This window comes from Salvelinus alpinus, chromosome 5 (genome assembly GCF_045679555.1).
Source record: "Salvelinus alpinus chromosome 5, SLU_Salpinus.1, whole genome shotgun sequence".
Taxonomy (NCBI): Eukaryota; Metazoa; Chordata; class Actinopteri; order Salmoniformes; family Salmonidae; genus Salvelinus; species Salvelinus alpinus.
The window spans coordinates 88,642,226-88,658,054 of record NC_092090.1 but is presented as its reverse complement, the minus strand read 5'-3'; the positions used below and the strand labels follow the sequence as shown (position 1 = coordinate 88,658,054).

Below are 15,829 nucleotides of genomic sequence, written 5' to 3'. Positions count from 1 at the left end.
TGGGCTTAGTTATCAAACTTCAAATATCTTTGCTTTCAAAACATGCGTTGATTCTCTGAAGTGCAGTATTTAAAGTATGTGGGCACTAGCTAGCTATTTCAGTTTGTTTCTTTAGTGTCGAAAACACATGCAGTCAGTGCATCATTTATTTCAGTGGTGTACAATTTACACGTTAGAGACAGTGAGAATACCTAACCTACTTCTGAAACGCGGAAGTCAAGTTATTACTCTGAAGTGAACTCATTCATAAGAGGCAAGTTTCATGTAAGATTTGTTTCTCTTGCGTCATGTAGGCTACATGCGATGTATATCGGATTTTTTTTTATTCATAATGAATGCGTGCAAAGTTGATTGAGAAGTTGCTTGCTTACTTCCTGATGAAGGTGTGGTGGTCAATATCAAATGAGCTACATTTGAATGGAGGAAAAACAGTGAACGATACTAGCTAGTTACCAAAAGTTCGATACAACACAGTCATAGGTTATATTATTTATAGTAGAGCTCTCAGCGTACAGTGACAGTTTTCCGACAGCTTACAATCATGTAGGCAGGGAAGGAGAATATTAACAATGGGACATTACTAAAATTACTACATTGAAGGTTACTGGCAATGATGTGCTCTCTTTTTCTCTGACGTTAGACATGTTTGTGGTCATTTCCTCACGTCACACGTTTTCACAATATGCTCCCTCCGACATACCTAGAAGACATCTTGACATGATTGCATTTAAACCATGTTTTATGATCTCCCCAACGCCTGCCTCTTAGACACTCCTAATGTACCATTAATGCAAACATTTTGAATCGAAACCACACATAAATCAACTGTGTTCTACAGTGAAATGCAGATGGGAATTTGGTCATGATTTCTTGGAATTGAGACTTGTTAGCTCCAGAAGTGTTTATTTGAATCGGATTTGGAATGTTTGTTGTAATTCAATATCTTTTAAATAACACACTGCACACTAGCCTTCTTCACCTAGTTGTTATTGATATTAAAAATACATGTTCTTGATTAAATAATTTAAGGTCCTGGTCATGAGTCGACAAGAAACAATACCCAGGGGGGTATTCACTAGGAACCAAACAGGGAGGGACCTACTGGAATTTGTCCAATAGGAGTTTTCATTGCAAAACCTTTCGCTATGATCCAAAAGTTTTGCTACGGTGTGCGACTAATGAATACACACGTGGTGTTCCACTGACTAGTATGTTACACAATTAGTCATGTAAAAAAAAGTGTTGCAGTGTTGGTACAAATTCTCGTTTCAACTGTGATGCCTCGTGGTTTATGTATTTAGGCCTACACAATTAAATATTTTCATTTTCCATGATTTAGATATGCAAAAAGGAAGCTACAAAGTAATATCCATAGTTAATGAGCATATCTACAAGATTGTGCAAGCCATGGACAGGTGGAACTATATACCATGTAGACAATTCACCTGCCAATGTAATGACCGTTTACATGGGTTTCAGTGCCACTTGATATGCCCTGAAGCGTCACTTTTAACAAAAAATATTGAGACACCATATTTTTCAATCATGCCCAATCTGTTCAAACTCCCATGGGCTGATCATGAAGGACTTGTGGGGGAGGGTCGAGCGACTTCATGAACTAGGCCTAGTAGCAAAACAAAGTCCTCATATTTCACAGTGCTGTTGTCATGCCGCCAAAGTGATTCTCTGATGTTTCTGCCCATAGGCAAATCATCAGTTTTGCAAGTGCAGAGCATGTTGGGAATGTCAGTTAATTACACTGCTGGATGTCCAGGCCTTGGCTGCAGTGACTTGGCTATATGTAATTAGAGAATCACTTATCTCTTGGAAGCACCTTGAATTAGTGGCTGGGGTTGTTTGACTTCACATCCTCCATAACTCATCCTCTATGGAGAATGACCTTTTATCACCTAGGCCTAGTTCACATTTTTCAGGCAGCTCAATGTGCCCTATACAGATCATAGAGTCACATGCCCATGATCTTTATTTATTTCTGGTACATTTGTTTTGATTTTGACAAAATCATTTCCCTTGTATCAAAAGAGATTTGCATACAACAGTTTGTAATGTTGATTTATTTATTTTTATTTCACCTTTATTTAACCAGGTAGGCCAGTTGAGAACAAGTTCTCATTTACAACTGCAACCTGGCCAAGATAAAGCAAAGCAGTGTGACAAAAACAACAACACAGAGTTACACATGGGATAAGCAAACGTACAGTCAATAACACAAAAAAAAATCTATATACAGTGTGTGCAAATGTAGTAAGATTAGGGAGGTAAGGCAATAAATAGGCCATAGTGGTGAAATAATTACAATTTAGCATTAACACTGGAGTGATAGATGTGCAGATGATGTGCAAGTAGAGATACTGGGTGCAAAAGAGCAAAATAATAAATAACAATATGGGGATGAGGTAGTTGGGTGTGCTATTTACAGATGGGCTGTGTACAGGTACAGTGATCGGTAAGCTGCTCTGACAGGTGATGCTTAAAGTTAGTGAGGGAGATGTAAATCTCCAGCTTCAGTGATTTTTTGCAATTCGTTCCAGTCATTGGCAGCAGAGAACTGGAAGGAAAGGCGGCCAAAGCAGGTGTTGGCTTTGGAGATGACCAGTGAGATATACATGCTGGAGCGTGTGCTACGGGTGGGTGTTGCTATGGTGACCAGTGAGCTGAGATAAGGCGGGGCTTTACCTAGCAAAGACTTATAGATGACCTGGAGCCAGTGGGTTTGGCAACGAATATGTAGCGAGGGCCAGCCAACAAGAGCATACAGGTCGCAGTGGTGGGTAGAATATGGGGCTTTGGTGACAAAACGGATGGCACTGTGGTAGACTGCAATACCGGTCAAAAGTTTTAGAACACCTACTCATTCAAGGGTTTTTCTTTATTTTTACTATTATCTACATTGTAGAATAATAGTGAAGACATCAAAACTATGAAATAACACATATGGAATCATGTAGTAACCAAAAAAGTGTTAAAAAAATAAAAATATATTTGAGATTTGAGATTCTTCAAAGTAGCCACCCTTTGCCTTGATGACAGCTTTGCACATTCTTGGCATTCTCTCAACCAGTTTCATGAGGTAGTCACCTGGAATGCATTTCAATTAAAAGGTGTGCCTTGTTCAAAGTTAATTTGTGGAATTTCTTCCCTTCTTAATGCGTTTGAGCCAATCAGTTGTGTTGTGACAAGGTAAGGGGGTATCCAGAAGATAGCCCTATTTGGTAAAAGAACAAGTCCATAGTATGGCAAGAACAGCTCAAATAAGCAAAGAGAAACGACAGTCCATCATTACTTTAAAACATGAATGTCAGTCAATACGGAACATTTCAAGAAGTTTGAAAGTGTCTTCAAGTGCAGTCGCAAAAACCATCAAGTGCTATGATGAAACTCTCATGAGGACCGCTACAGGAAAGGAATACCCAGAGTTGCCTCTTCTGCAGAGGATAAGTTCATTAGAGTTACCTGCCTCAGAAATTGCAGCCCAAATAAATGCTTCACAGCGTTCAAGTAACAGACACATCTCAACATCAACTGTTCAGAGGAGACTGCGTGAATCAGGCCTTCATTGTCGAATTGCTGCAAAGAAACCACTACTAAAGGACACCAATAAGAAGAAGATACTTGCTTGGGCCAAGACACACGAGCAATGGACATTAGACCGGTGGAAATTTGTCCTTTGGTCTGGAGTCCAAATTGGAGATTTTTTGTTCCAACCACCATGTCTTTCTGAGACAAGGTGTGGGTGAACGGATGATCTCTGCATGTGTATTTCCCACCGTAAAGCATGGAGGAGGAGGTGTTATGGTGTGGGTATGCTTTGCTGGTGACACTCTGCGATTTATTTTGAATTCAAGGCACACTTAACCAGCATGGCTACCTCAGCATTCTGCAGCGATATGCCATCCCATCTGGTTTGGGCTTAGTGGGACTATAATTTGTTTTTCAACAGGACAATGACCTACAGACCTCCAGGCTGTGTAAGGGCTATTTTACCACAAAGGAGAGTGATGGAGTGCTGCATCAGATGACCTGGCCTCCACAATCCCCCAACCTCAACCAAATTGAGATGGTTTTTTGATGAGTTGGACCGCGGAGTGAAGGAAAGGTGGCCAACAAGTGCTCAGCATATGTGGGAACTCCTTCAAGACTGTTGGAAAAGCATTCCAGGTAAAGCTGGTTGAGAGAACGCCAAGAGTGTGCAAATTTCTCATCAAGGCAAAGGATGGCTACTTAAAGAATCTCAAATATAACATATATTTTGATTTGTTTAACACTGTTTTGGTTACTACATGATACCATATGTGCTATTGAATAGTTTTGATGTCTTCACTATTCTACAATGTAGAAAATATAAAAAATAAAGAAAAACCCTTGAATGAGTAGGTGTTCTAAAACTTTTGACCGGTAGTGTACATCCAATTTGCTGAGTAGAGTGTTTGAGCCTATTTTGTAAATGACATCGTCGAGGATCGGTAGGATAGTCAGTTTTACAAAGGTATGTTTGGCAGCATGAGTGAAGGAGGCTTTGTTGCGAAATAGGAAGCCAATTCTAGATTTAATTTTGGATTGGAGATGCTTAATGTGAGTCTGGAAGGAGAGTTTACAGTCTAACCAGACACCTAGGTATTTCTAGTTGTCCAAATATTCTAAGTCAGAACCGTCCAGAGTAGTGATGATTGGCGGGCAGAAATCGGTTGAAGAGCATGCATTTAGTTTTACTAGCATTTAAGAGCAGTTGAAGGCCACGGAAGGAGTGTTGTATGGCATTGAAGCTTGTTTGTAGGTTTGTTAATACAGTGTCGAAGGAAGGGCCAGATGTATACAGAATGGTGTTGTCTGTGTAGAAGTGGATCAGAGAATCACCAGCAGTAAGAGCGACTTCATTGATATATACAGAGAAAAGAGTAGGACCGAGAATTGAAACCTGTGGAACCCCCATAGAGACTGGCAGAGGTCCAGACAACAGGCCCTCCGATTTGATACACTGAACGCTATTTGAGAAGTAGTTGGTGAACCAGGCGAGGCAGTCATTTGAGAAACCAAGGCTATTGAGTCTGCCGATAATGCGGTGATTGACAGAGTCAAAAGCCTTGGCCAGGTCGATGAATACGGCTGCACAGTAATATCTCTTATCGATGGCGGTTATGATGTCGTTTAGGACCTTGAGCGTGGCTGAGGTGCACCCATGACCAGCTGGCTTTCGAAAAGCAGGGCAGGATGGATATAGGCCTGTAACAGTTTGGGTCTAGAGTGTCCCCCCCTTTGAAGAGGGGGATGACCGCTGCAGCTTTCCAATCTTTAGGGATCTCAGACGATACGAAAGAGAGGTTGAACAGGGTTGAATTAGGGGTTGCAACAATAGGGGGGCTTGGGCATGTTGCTGCACGGGGTGCAGAGCTGTTGGCTGGGGTAGGGGTAGCCAGGTGGAAAGCATGGCCAGCCATAGAAAAATGCCTTTTGAAATTCTCAATTATCGTAGATTTATCGGTGGTGACAGTGTTTCCTAGCCTCAGTGCAGTGGCAGCTGGGAGGAGGTGCTCTTATTCTCCATGGACTTTACATTGTCCCAAAACTTTTTGGAATTAGTGCTACAGGATGCACATTTCTGTTTGAAAAAGCTAGCCTTAGCTTTCCTAACTGACTGTGTATATTGCTTCCTGACTTCCCTGAAAAGTTGCATATCGCGGGGGCTATTCGATGCTAATGCAGTACGCCACAGGATGTTTTTGTGCTGGTCAAGGGCAGAACATAATTCTCGTGACACAATGGGACATGCTTATTTAAGATGGTGAGGAAAGCACTTTTAAAGAACAACCAGGCATCCTCTACTGATGAGGTCAATATCTTTCCAGGATACCCGGGCCAGGTCGATTAGAAAGGCCTGCCTGCTGAAGTGTTTTAGGGAGCGGTTGACAGTGATGAGGGTGGTTGTTTGACTCCGGGCCCATTACGGACGCAGGCAATGAGGCAGTGATCGCTGAGATCCTGGTTGAAGACAGCAGAGATGTATTTAGAGGGCAAGTTGGTCAGGATGATATCTATGAGGGTGCCCATGTTTACGGATTTAGGGTTGTACCTGGTAGGTTCCTTGATAATTTGTGTGAGATTGAGGGCATCTAGTTTAGATTGTAGGACGGCCGGGGTGCTAAGCATATCCCAGTTTAGGTCACCTAACAGTACGAACTCTGAAGATAGATGGGGGCAATCAATTCACATATGGTGTCCAGGGCACAGCTGGGGGCTGCGGGGGGTCTATAACAAGCGGCAACATTAAGATATTTATTTATTGATTTGGTGGATTTTTAAAAGTAGAAGCTCGAATTGTTTTTGCACAGACCTGGATAGTATGGCAGAACTCTGCAGGCTATCTCTGCAGTAGATTGCAACTCCGCCCCCTTTGGCAGTTCATCTTGATGGAAAATGCTGTAGTTGGGGGTAGAAATTTCTGAACTTTTGGTGGCCTTCCTAAGCCAGGATTCAGACATGGCTAGGACATCAGGGTTGGCGGAGTGTGCTAAAGCAGTGAATAAAACCAATTTAGGGAAGAGGCGTCTGATGTTAACATGCATAAAACTAAGGCTTTTACGGTGACAGAAGTTAACAAATGAGAGTGCCTGGGGAATAGGTGTAATGCTGGGGACTACAGGGCCTGGGTTAACCTCTACATCACCAGAGGAACAGAGGAGGAGTTGGATAAGGGTACGGCTAAAGGCTTTAAGAACTGGTCGTCTAGTGCGTTGGGAACAGAATAAAATGAGCATATTTCGGGGCATGGTAGAATAGATTCAGGGCATAATGTACAGACAAAGGTATGGTAGGATATGATTACAGTGGGGCATTGAGTGACGATGAGGCAAACCTTGGCATTGGGGCATTGGGGCAAACCTAGGCATTGAGTGACGATGATAGAGCTTGCATCTCTGTAGACACCAGTTAAGTCTGGTGAGGTCAGCCCATAAATGGGGTGTGTGACAAAAGAGCAATCTAAGGCATGTTGAGCTGGACTAGGGGCTCTACATTGAATTAAAAAAATAATAACTAACCGAAACACAAGAAAACAAGACATAGAGTTACCAGCCTCAGAAATTGCAGCCCACATACATGCTTCGCAGAGTTCAAATAATAGACACATCTCAACATCAACTCTTCAGAGGAGACTGCATGAATCAGGCCTTCATGGTCGATTTGGTGCAAACAAACGACTACTAAAGGACACCAATAATAAGAAGAGACTTGCTTGGGCCAAAACACACGCGCAATGGACATTAGACCGGTGGAAATCTGTCCTTTGGTCTGATGAGTCCAAATTTGAGATTTTTGGTTCCAACTGCTGTGTCTTTGTGAGATGCAGAGTAGGTGAACGGATGATCTCTGCATGTGTGGTACCCACTGTGAAGCATGAAGAAGGAGGTGTGAAGGTGTGGGGTGCTTTGCTGGTGACACTGTCTGTGATTTATTTAGAGTTCAAGGCACACTTAACCAGCATGGCTACCACAGCGTTCTGCAGCAATACGCCATCCCATCTGGTTTGCGGTTAGTGGGACTGTCATTTGTTTTTCAACAGGACAATGACCCAACACACTTCCAGGCTGTGTAAGGGCTATTTGACCAAGAAGGAAAGTGATGGAGTGCTGCATCAGATGACCTGGCCTCCACAGTCACCTGCCGTCAAACCTATTGAGATGGTTTGGGATGAGTTGGACCACAGAGTGAAGGAAAAGCAGCCAACAAATGCTCAGCATATGTTGGAACTCCTTCAAGACTGTTGGAATAGCATTCCAGGGGAATCTGGTTGAGAGAATGCCAAGAGTGTGCAAATTTGTCATCAAGGCAAAGAGTGGCTACTTTGAAGAATCTCATAAAACATATTTTGATATGTTTAACACTTTTTTGATTACTACATGATTCCAAATGTGTTATTTCTTAGTGTTGATGTCTTCACTATTATTCTACAATGTAGAAAATATTAAGAATAAAGAAAAACCCTTGAATGAGCAGGTGTGTCCAAACATTTGTATATACAGTGGGGAGAACAAGTATTTGATACACTGCCGATTTTGCAGGTTTTCCTACTTACAAAGCATGTAGAGGTCTGTCATTTTTATCATAGGTACACTTCAACTGTGAGAGACGGAATCTAAAACAAAAATCCAGAAAATCACATTGTATGATTTTTAAATAATTAATTTGCATTTTATTGCATGACATAAGTATTTGATCACCTACCAACCAGTAAGAATTCCGGCTCTCACAGACCTGTTAGTTTTTCTTTAAGAAGCCCTCCTGTTCTCCACTCATTACCTGTATTAACTGCACCTGTTTGAACTCGTTACCTGTATAAAAGACACCTGTCCACACACTCAATCAAACAGATTCCAACCTCCACAATGGCCAAGACCAGAGAGCTGTGTAAGGACATCAGGGATAAAATTGTAGACCTGCACAAGGCTGGGATGGGCTACAGGACAATAGGCAAGCAGCTTGGTGAGAAGGAAACAACTGTTGGCGCAATTATTAGAAAATGGAAGAAGTTCAAGATGACGGTCAATCACCCTCAGTCTGGGGCTCCATGCAAGATTTCACCTCGTGGGGCATCAATGATCATGAGGAAGGTGAGTGATCAGCCCAGAACTACACGGCAGGACCTGGTCAATGACCTGAAGAGAGCTGGGACCACAGTCTCAAAGAAAACCATTAGTAACACACTACGCCGTCATGGATTAAAATCCTGCAGCGCACGCAAGGTCCCCCTGCTTAAGCCAGTGCATGTCCAGGCCTGTCTGAAGTTTGCCAATGACCATCTGGATGATCCAGAGGAGGAATGGGAGAAGGTCATGTGGTCTGATGAGACAAAAATAGAGCTTTTTGGTCTAACTCCACTCGCCGTGTTTGGAGGAAGAAGAAGTATGAGTACAACCCCAAGAACACCATCCCAACCGTGAAGCATGGAGGTGGAAACATCATTCTTTGGGGATGCTTTTCTGCAAAGGGGACAGGACGACTGCACCGTATTGAGGGGAGGATGGATGGGGCCATGTATCGCGAGATCTTGGCCAACAACCTCCTTCCCTCAGTAAGAGCATTGAAGATGGGTCGTGGCTGGGTCTTCCAGCATGACAACGACACGAAGCACACAGCCAGGGCAACTAAGGAGTGGCTCCGTAAGAAGTATCTCAAGGTCCTGGAGTGGCCTAGCCAGTCTCCAGACCTGAACCCAATAGAAAATCTTTGGAGGGAGCTGAAAGTCCGTATTGCCCAGCGACAGCCCCGAAACCTGAAGGATCTGGAGAAGATCTGTAAGGAGGAGTGGGCCAAAATCCCTGCTGCAGTGTGTGCAAACCTAGTCAAGAACTACAGGAAACGTATGATCTCTGTAATTGCAAACAAAGGTTTCTGTACCAAATATTAAGTTCTGCTTTTCTGATGTATCAAATACTTATGTCATGCAATAAAATGCAAATTAATTACTTAAAAATCATACAATGTGATTTTCTGGATTTTTGTTTTAGATTCCGTCTCTCATAGTTGAAGTGTACCTATGATAAAAATTACAGACCTCTACATGCTTTGTAAGTAGGAAAACCTGCAAAATCGGCAGTGTATCAAATACTTGTTCTCCCCACTGTATATATATATACATTAAAAAAATCTTACAGGCGTATTTTACATATAGAATTACCATCTCTTTCAAATGAACAGACTGAGCAAACTTGTAAAAACAAAAAATAAAAAATAAATAAAACTAAAACACTAAAAACTCAGTGTGATCTATTCAGGAATCAAGTTACAGTGATTAGTATCAAGAACAAGTGCTTGTTTGGATTTAACCCCCAAAAATATTTCATTGTTTTTATTTCCAAGATTTCATCATGACAAAATATTTCATTCACAAAATGTATTCCCACCCTTTTTTTAAAATTTACACCCTGTTTTTTGTCTTAATAGACAAGGTAACGTTTTTATAAACATTCTTCGAAATTGGTTGAAATGTTTACAAATTAGATGCACTGAAATGAAAGGAAATGATAATAGTGATTATTTTGTCTAAACTTGCAAACAATGGAAGGCATTTCGCTAACGCGCTCCCTGTTATTATTATTTTTTTTTAAATATCTGCTAAATATGTGTATGTGACCAATACAATTTGATTTGATGTTTAGATAGGTGTAATCTAGCGTGATCCAAGCGTGTTGATTTTTACTCTGAGGGTATCCTGCTATTGACACACTTGTTGAATTAGTAATTGAGGCAGTCTAGGCAGTTCAGGTGAGTGCTGGTTGCAGCCCTATTCCACCCCTTTTTTGTTAATGTATTCATATATGTAAATATACCCTGTGTATTTATGGAAATGAGGAACATATAATCTTTTTTTTACACAAAATATATTTAAAAAATATACCTGATACAATAAGAAAATGTATATATGATTTCATTCTAAGAATAAAATGTGAAATTTGACAATACATTTTATACATGAATTCCAACCAAAATCCCTAAACATTATTTTTGCGGCAGTAAAATATTCTTTATCTGCTATAATTTAGTCAATATCTGATGGATTATAAAAATTCAAAAGTTTGGAGTATCTTTGTCGATTTTCCGACTGTTTCAGTTATTAGAATTGTTTTTAAACAATTGGCTTTTTGGTCTTAATTTAAGGTTAGGGTTAGGCATACGGTTAGGAGTGTGGTTAAGGTTAGTGTTAGGTTTAAAGTACAATTTTAGGATGAGAAATTGAAGATATAGGCAGGGTTTACTTTGTGGCTGCGGTAACTTTTTGATGACCCCTACAGTAGAGTACTGCACCATTGAGACTTCAACCATTGAGACCCTGCCAAACGTGCTTCAGAAGAGAAAGGACAGAACATAACATTGGGAAAGAGGGGAGGAGTGAACAAAGAATTACAGAGTTAGTGAGAGGAGAATAGAGGAGTGAGGGGCTAGAGGTGAAAGGGAGGGAGTTTGTGTCATGATTTAGGGATACAGGGATGATTGTGTGTAAGGGGTATGAGGATGACATGGCCAGAATTCCAGCATTGGCTTTGAAGCTCTATGGGCATTGCTCCATTCCTGAGAGTCAGCACAGTGTTTATTTAATTGGAGTGTCCTTCTGTCATTACTGCAGGGTCATCGTCCCTTCAGACAGATGTTACAGTAACTAATGAGAAGCTGGGCTCTCTTTATGAGGTTAAAGTTGACCCCACCCCCCTTCCCTCCTTATCCTTTACCCCTCCATCCTGCCTAACCAAACCCTCCTCAGAGCACAAAGGGTCAACTTTAATCTGCTGAGAGGGGCGGGTGTGTGTGTGTGTCTGTGTGTGTGTGAGAGACGACAGGTCTCAGCTGTACCACTGATTTTGAATCACCTTGACCTGTTCCTTGGGCTTCTTTAGGGGGAAAAAAATGTGTGTACACATAACTTTTGGCTCCCTCTCCGGATGGGCTCCTTTTCATTTCTTCAAACGTGTCCAAATGGCCAACTGCCAATGAAGCTGTTCTTTTCACTCAGCCCTATACTTTAGCAGGCAATAGTCCAACTCACCTCTCACTTCACCTGGAAGCTGTAATCATGCTTTTTGGCATGGACATTCGTAATCAAGTAAAAGTTTCCCTGGCTTTGTCGAGGAAAACAAATTTTCCAATACATTTATAATTCATCAATGGTTTCTGTATTGGGACATTTGAAGAAATGTTGCAGGTAGGGGAATCTGAGATTGGCTTGTAATCCTCAATCCTGTGATTGAGGATAAATCTTTGTCTGGTAAAACCTCCAGGGAATCAAGTGATTCAGCCTAGGTCTAACCTATATGTTTTGATACACAACATTCTAAGTGAGTTAGCTGTTAAACAACCAGGATGTGGTGCTCTTTTCTTTTATTCTGCACGTTGTTGGTGGTTAGACAGCCAACACCCCAATGCCAGACCCCATGGATATCCCCTGTGGTTCTAACGTCACACACACACACACATATATATTCAACCTCCTAAAAGGCCCTTTGTTGAAACACACTGTATGGCACTGCCCAATCCCTGAGTGAATTTGCATGGGGGCTTGTATTCACAGTAAACCATGAGCAATAAAACAATGCCCGGCATTGATGCAACCACTGTTAATAATCCAAATTCATAACAGGAAAAGTATATTAAAAAAAAAAAAAAAAAAAAAAAAGTTGTCACATCAAGAGTGTTTTATGTACAGTGGACACTACTCAACGTTGATGAAGATTGTCCTTGTCTAAAGTCTGTCCCTTGGGTCTCTATCTCTGCAGGTCTGGAGCTAGAAGTGGGACGGTATTTGGGAGGCATGAGTGGTACGGTCCGTCAGATCAGTGTGGTGTTGGACCCGAGCATCCCCTATTTCCTGCGGGTGGACTGGGCCGAAGACCTGGGTGCTGGGTTCACTCTCGCCCTCAGTGACGGCAGCTCGTCCTGGATCGGAGAAGGTAAGGGCTAGATGCGGCTTACACAAGTATGTATGTAGATGCATGCATACACACACACACACACACACACACACACACACACACACACACACACACACACACACACACACACACACACACACACACACACACACACACACACACACAGACAAAGTAAGTCCATGGTAGAGGCCCGACTCCTTCACCATCCTCCAGACTGTGTTGTCACCAGGTGTGTTTGGGGTTCTCTTCATAAGGCTTCTTAAGTAGGCACCTGGCCCAACTATGTACCTCGACTCATAGCACTGTGACTGCAGGTCTGTTAGCCAGAGGGACAGCAGCGGGCTTGTTTCATCATCCATATTCACTCATATGGTGCAGCTTACAGGTGTATTACATTGATGAAGCCTTACAAGGCCTGTCTTTGTGTGTGTGTGAGTGTGTGTGTGCGTGTGCGTGAGTGTATATGTGTGTGTGTGTTGAGGGGTGTCCGAGTGAATGCCACACTGTGTCTTTCAACTAAGAAGTTACTTAGGGCACCATTTGTTTTGTGTCATTTAGGAATGGCAACAAAGCACTGCTATATTTGCTTTCATGTACACATGGAACATAGCTACTCTCTTCTCTGGCTGTCCATCTGGGAGATGACAGGCAGTAACGGCATTGTGACAGATATGCACGTGCATGTGTGAGTGTGTGTGTTTGAACCTGTGTTAATTGGGACCCTGGCCCCTTGGAGAGCAGCTGTGCTCCAGCTAATGATCTTCTTCTTGGCTCCTTGCATGCTTTCCTTAAAGCTGGAATTCTTAATTGGTGAGACTGCCACGTCTGTTTGGGATATTCCAACAACAAAGAACTTACAGAAAAATTAACAGTCCCCCCCCCCCCCTGACATCGTTGCACGTGCGATAGGACAGCAGTGCACAGATTTTTAGATTTTTTTCACGCTGCCGAATACCCCTCTACATTGTTTTCATCAATAAAACAAAAACAATAGCAAAGGCGCTGGGGCGAACAGCGGCGCTGTTACCCCTCATGCAAATTTTCCCCTAATCTTTAAGCCTCCTTTATACATGCATTTAAAGTATGCATTGTCCTTCCAGTGAGACTTCGGTATAGTCACGTCAGCAATTTTATACAACTCCAGTCCTATTTACTGGCATCAATATCATTGACGGGCCAGTCCACACACCTACAGTGGGGAGAACAAGTATTTGATACACTGCTGATTTTGCAGGTTTTCCTACTTACAAAGCATGTAGAGGTCTGTAATTTTTATCATAGGTACACTTCAACTGTGAGAGACGGAATCTAAAACAAAAATCCAGAAAATCACATTGTATGATTTTTAAGTAATTAATTTGCATTTTATTGCATGACATAAGTATTTGATACATCAGAAAAGCAGAACTGAATATTTGGTACAGAAACCTTTGTTTGCAATTACAGAGATCATACGTTTCCTGTAGTTCTTGACCAGGTTTGCACACACTGCAGCAGGGATTTTGGCCCACTCCTCCATACAGACCTTCTCCAGATCCTTCAGGTTTCGGGGCTGTCGCTGGGCAATACGGACTTTAGGCTCCCTCCAAAGATTTTCTATTGGGTTCAGGTCTGGAGACTGGCTAGGCCACTCCAGGACCTTGAGATGCTTCTTACGAAGCCAATCCTTAGTTGCTCTGGCTGTGTGTTTCAGGTCGTTGACATGCTGGAAGACCCAGCCACGACCCATCTTCAATGCTCTTACTGAGGGAAAGTGGTTGTTGGCCAAGATCTCGCGATACATGGCCCCATCCATCCTCCCCTCAATACGGTGCAGTAGTCCTGTCCCCGTTGCAGAAAAGCATCCCCAAAGAATGATGTTTCCACCTCCATGCTTCACGGTTGGGATGGTGTTCTTGGGGTTGTACTCATCCTTCTTCTTTCTCCAAACACGGCGAGTGGAGTTTAGACCAAAAAGCTCTATTTTTGTCTCATCAGACCACATGACCTTCTTCCATTCCTCCTCTGGATCATCCAGATGGTCATTGACAAACTTCAGACGGGCCTGGAAATGCGCTGGCTTGAGCAGGGGGACCATGCGTGCTCCGCAGGATTTTAATCCATGACGGCGTAGTGTGTTACTAATGGTTTTCTTTGAGACTGTGGTCCCAGCTCTCTTCAGGTCATTGACCAGGTCCTGCCGTGTAGTTCTGGGCTGATCCCTCACCTTCCTCATGATCATTGATGCCCCACGAGGTGAGATCTTGCATGGAGCCCCAGACCAAGGGTGATTGACCGTCATCTTGAACTTCTTCCATTTTCTAATATCTGCGCCAACAGTTATTGCCTTCTCACCAAGCTGCTTGCCTATTGTCCTGTAGCCCATCCCAGCCTTGTGCAGGTCTACAATTTTATCCCTGATGTCCTTACACAGCTCTCTGGTCTTGGCCATTGTGGAGAGGTTGGAGTCTGTTTGATTGAGTGTGTGGACAGGTGTCTTTTATACAGGTAACGAGTTCAAACAGGTGCAGTTAATACAGGTAATGAGTGGAGAACAGGAGGACTTCTTAAAGAAAAACTAACAGGTCTGTGAGAGCTGGAATTCTTACTGGTTGGTAGGTGATCAAATACTTATGTCATGCAATAAAATGCAAATTAATTACTTAAAAATCATACACTGTGATTTTCTGGATTTTTGTTTTAGATTCCGTCTCTCACAGTTGAAGTGTACCTATGATAAAAATTACAGACCTGTACATGCTTTGTAAGTAGGAAAACCTGCAAAATCGGCAGTGTATCAAATACTTGTTCTCCCCACTGTACATGTTGGTAGCTAAGTAGAAATCAGTCTCTGATTACATTTTTTTAATTTTTTTATTGAAAAGTGAGGATCAATGCCAGAAGAAACCTTGGGGACTAAAGTTGTGTCTTCTTGTTTTAACCCCTGCTTTGTACTCTTACAGTACCAGAGGAGGAGATGATGAGGAAAGCCACAGAGTTGGGAGTGAAAAGGGAGAAATATGTGGAAGATCTTCATCGGGCACTGACCGGAGGAGGAGAAAGCAGAAGAGGAAGAGGAGGAGTGGCAGAAAAGGAGGAGTACCTGTTCCACCTCTCCTCTGACCACGGTTGTCTGTCGTATGACAAGAAGACCCAGAGAGGCGTTTTGGTAAGTGTCAGCAATGGCTACTATAGCATGACACCCCACATGACTCCTTCCCTTTCAAATGGAGATACAGGCTACATCCCAATATCTATGCTAACATACCAGGTAGAATAGTAGCCCAATCCACTGCTTGTTTTTAATCATACAGATCTAGGATATGAATTTGATCACACTGTTGCAGGAGAACTTTCCTGCAATTCAGGACATTTAAAACATATAGTTAATTTCAGGTTTAAAAAGTATTCTG

At 42.4% G+C, this 15,829-nt stretch overlaps 1 protein-coding gene across 8 annotated transcripts in view; it reads left to right on the top strand.

Annotated features, from left to right (window-relative positions):
• The window catches only part of LOC139577171 (DNA repair protein XRCC4-like), an 84,533-nt gene that overhangs the window by 910 nt on the left and 67,794 nt on the right, over positions 1-15,829 (top strand). For 3 of the 8 annotated variants that reach the window (XM_071404074.1, XM_071404069.1, XM_071404072.1), the window contains exons 1-3: positions 12-253; positions 12,282-12,455; positions 15,380-15,585. In XM_071404074.1, coding sequence (XP_071260175.1) covers positions 12,317-12,455; positions 15,380-15,585 — 345 coding nt within the window. In that variant the 5' untranslated portion in view covers positions 12-253; positions 12,282-12,316. Of the gene's footprint in view, positions 1-11; positions 265-12,281; positions 12,456-15,379; positions 15,586-15,829 lie in introns of those variants that run through there. The other 5 variants (XM_071404075.1, XM_071404070.1, XM_071404073.1 and 2 more) reach the window with 3 other exon arrangements.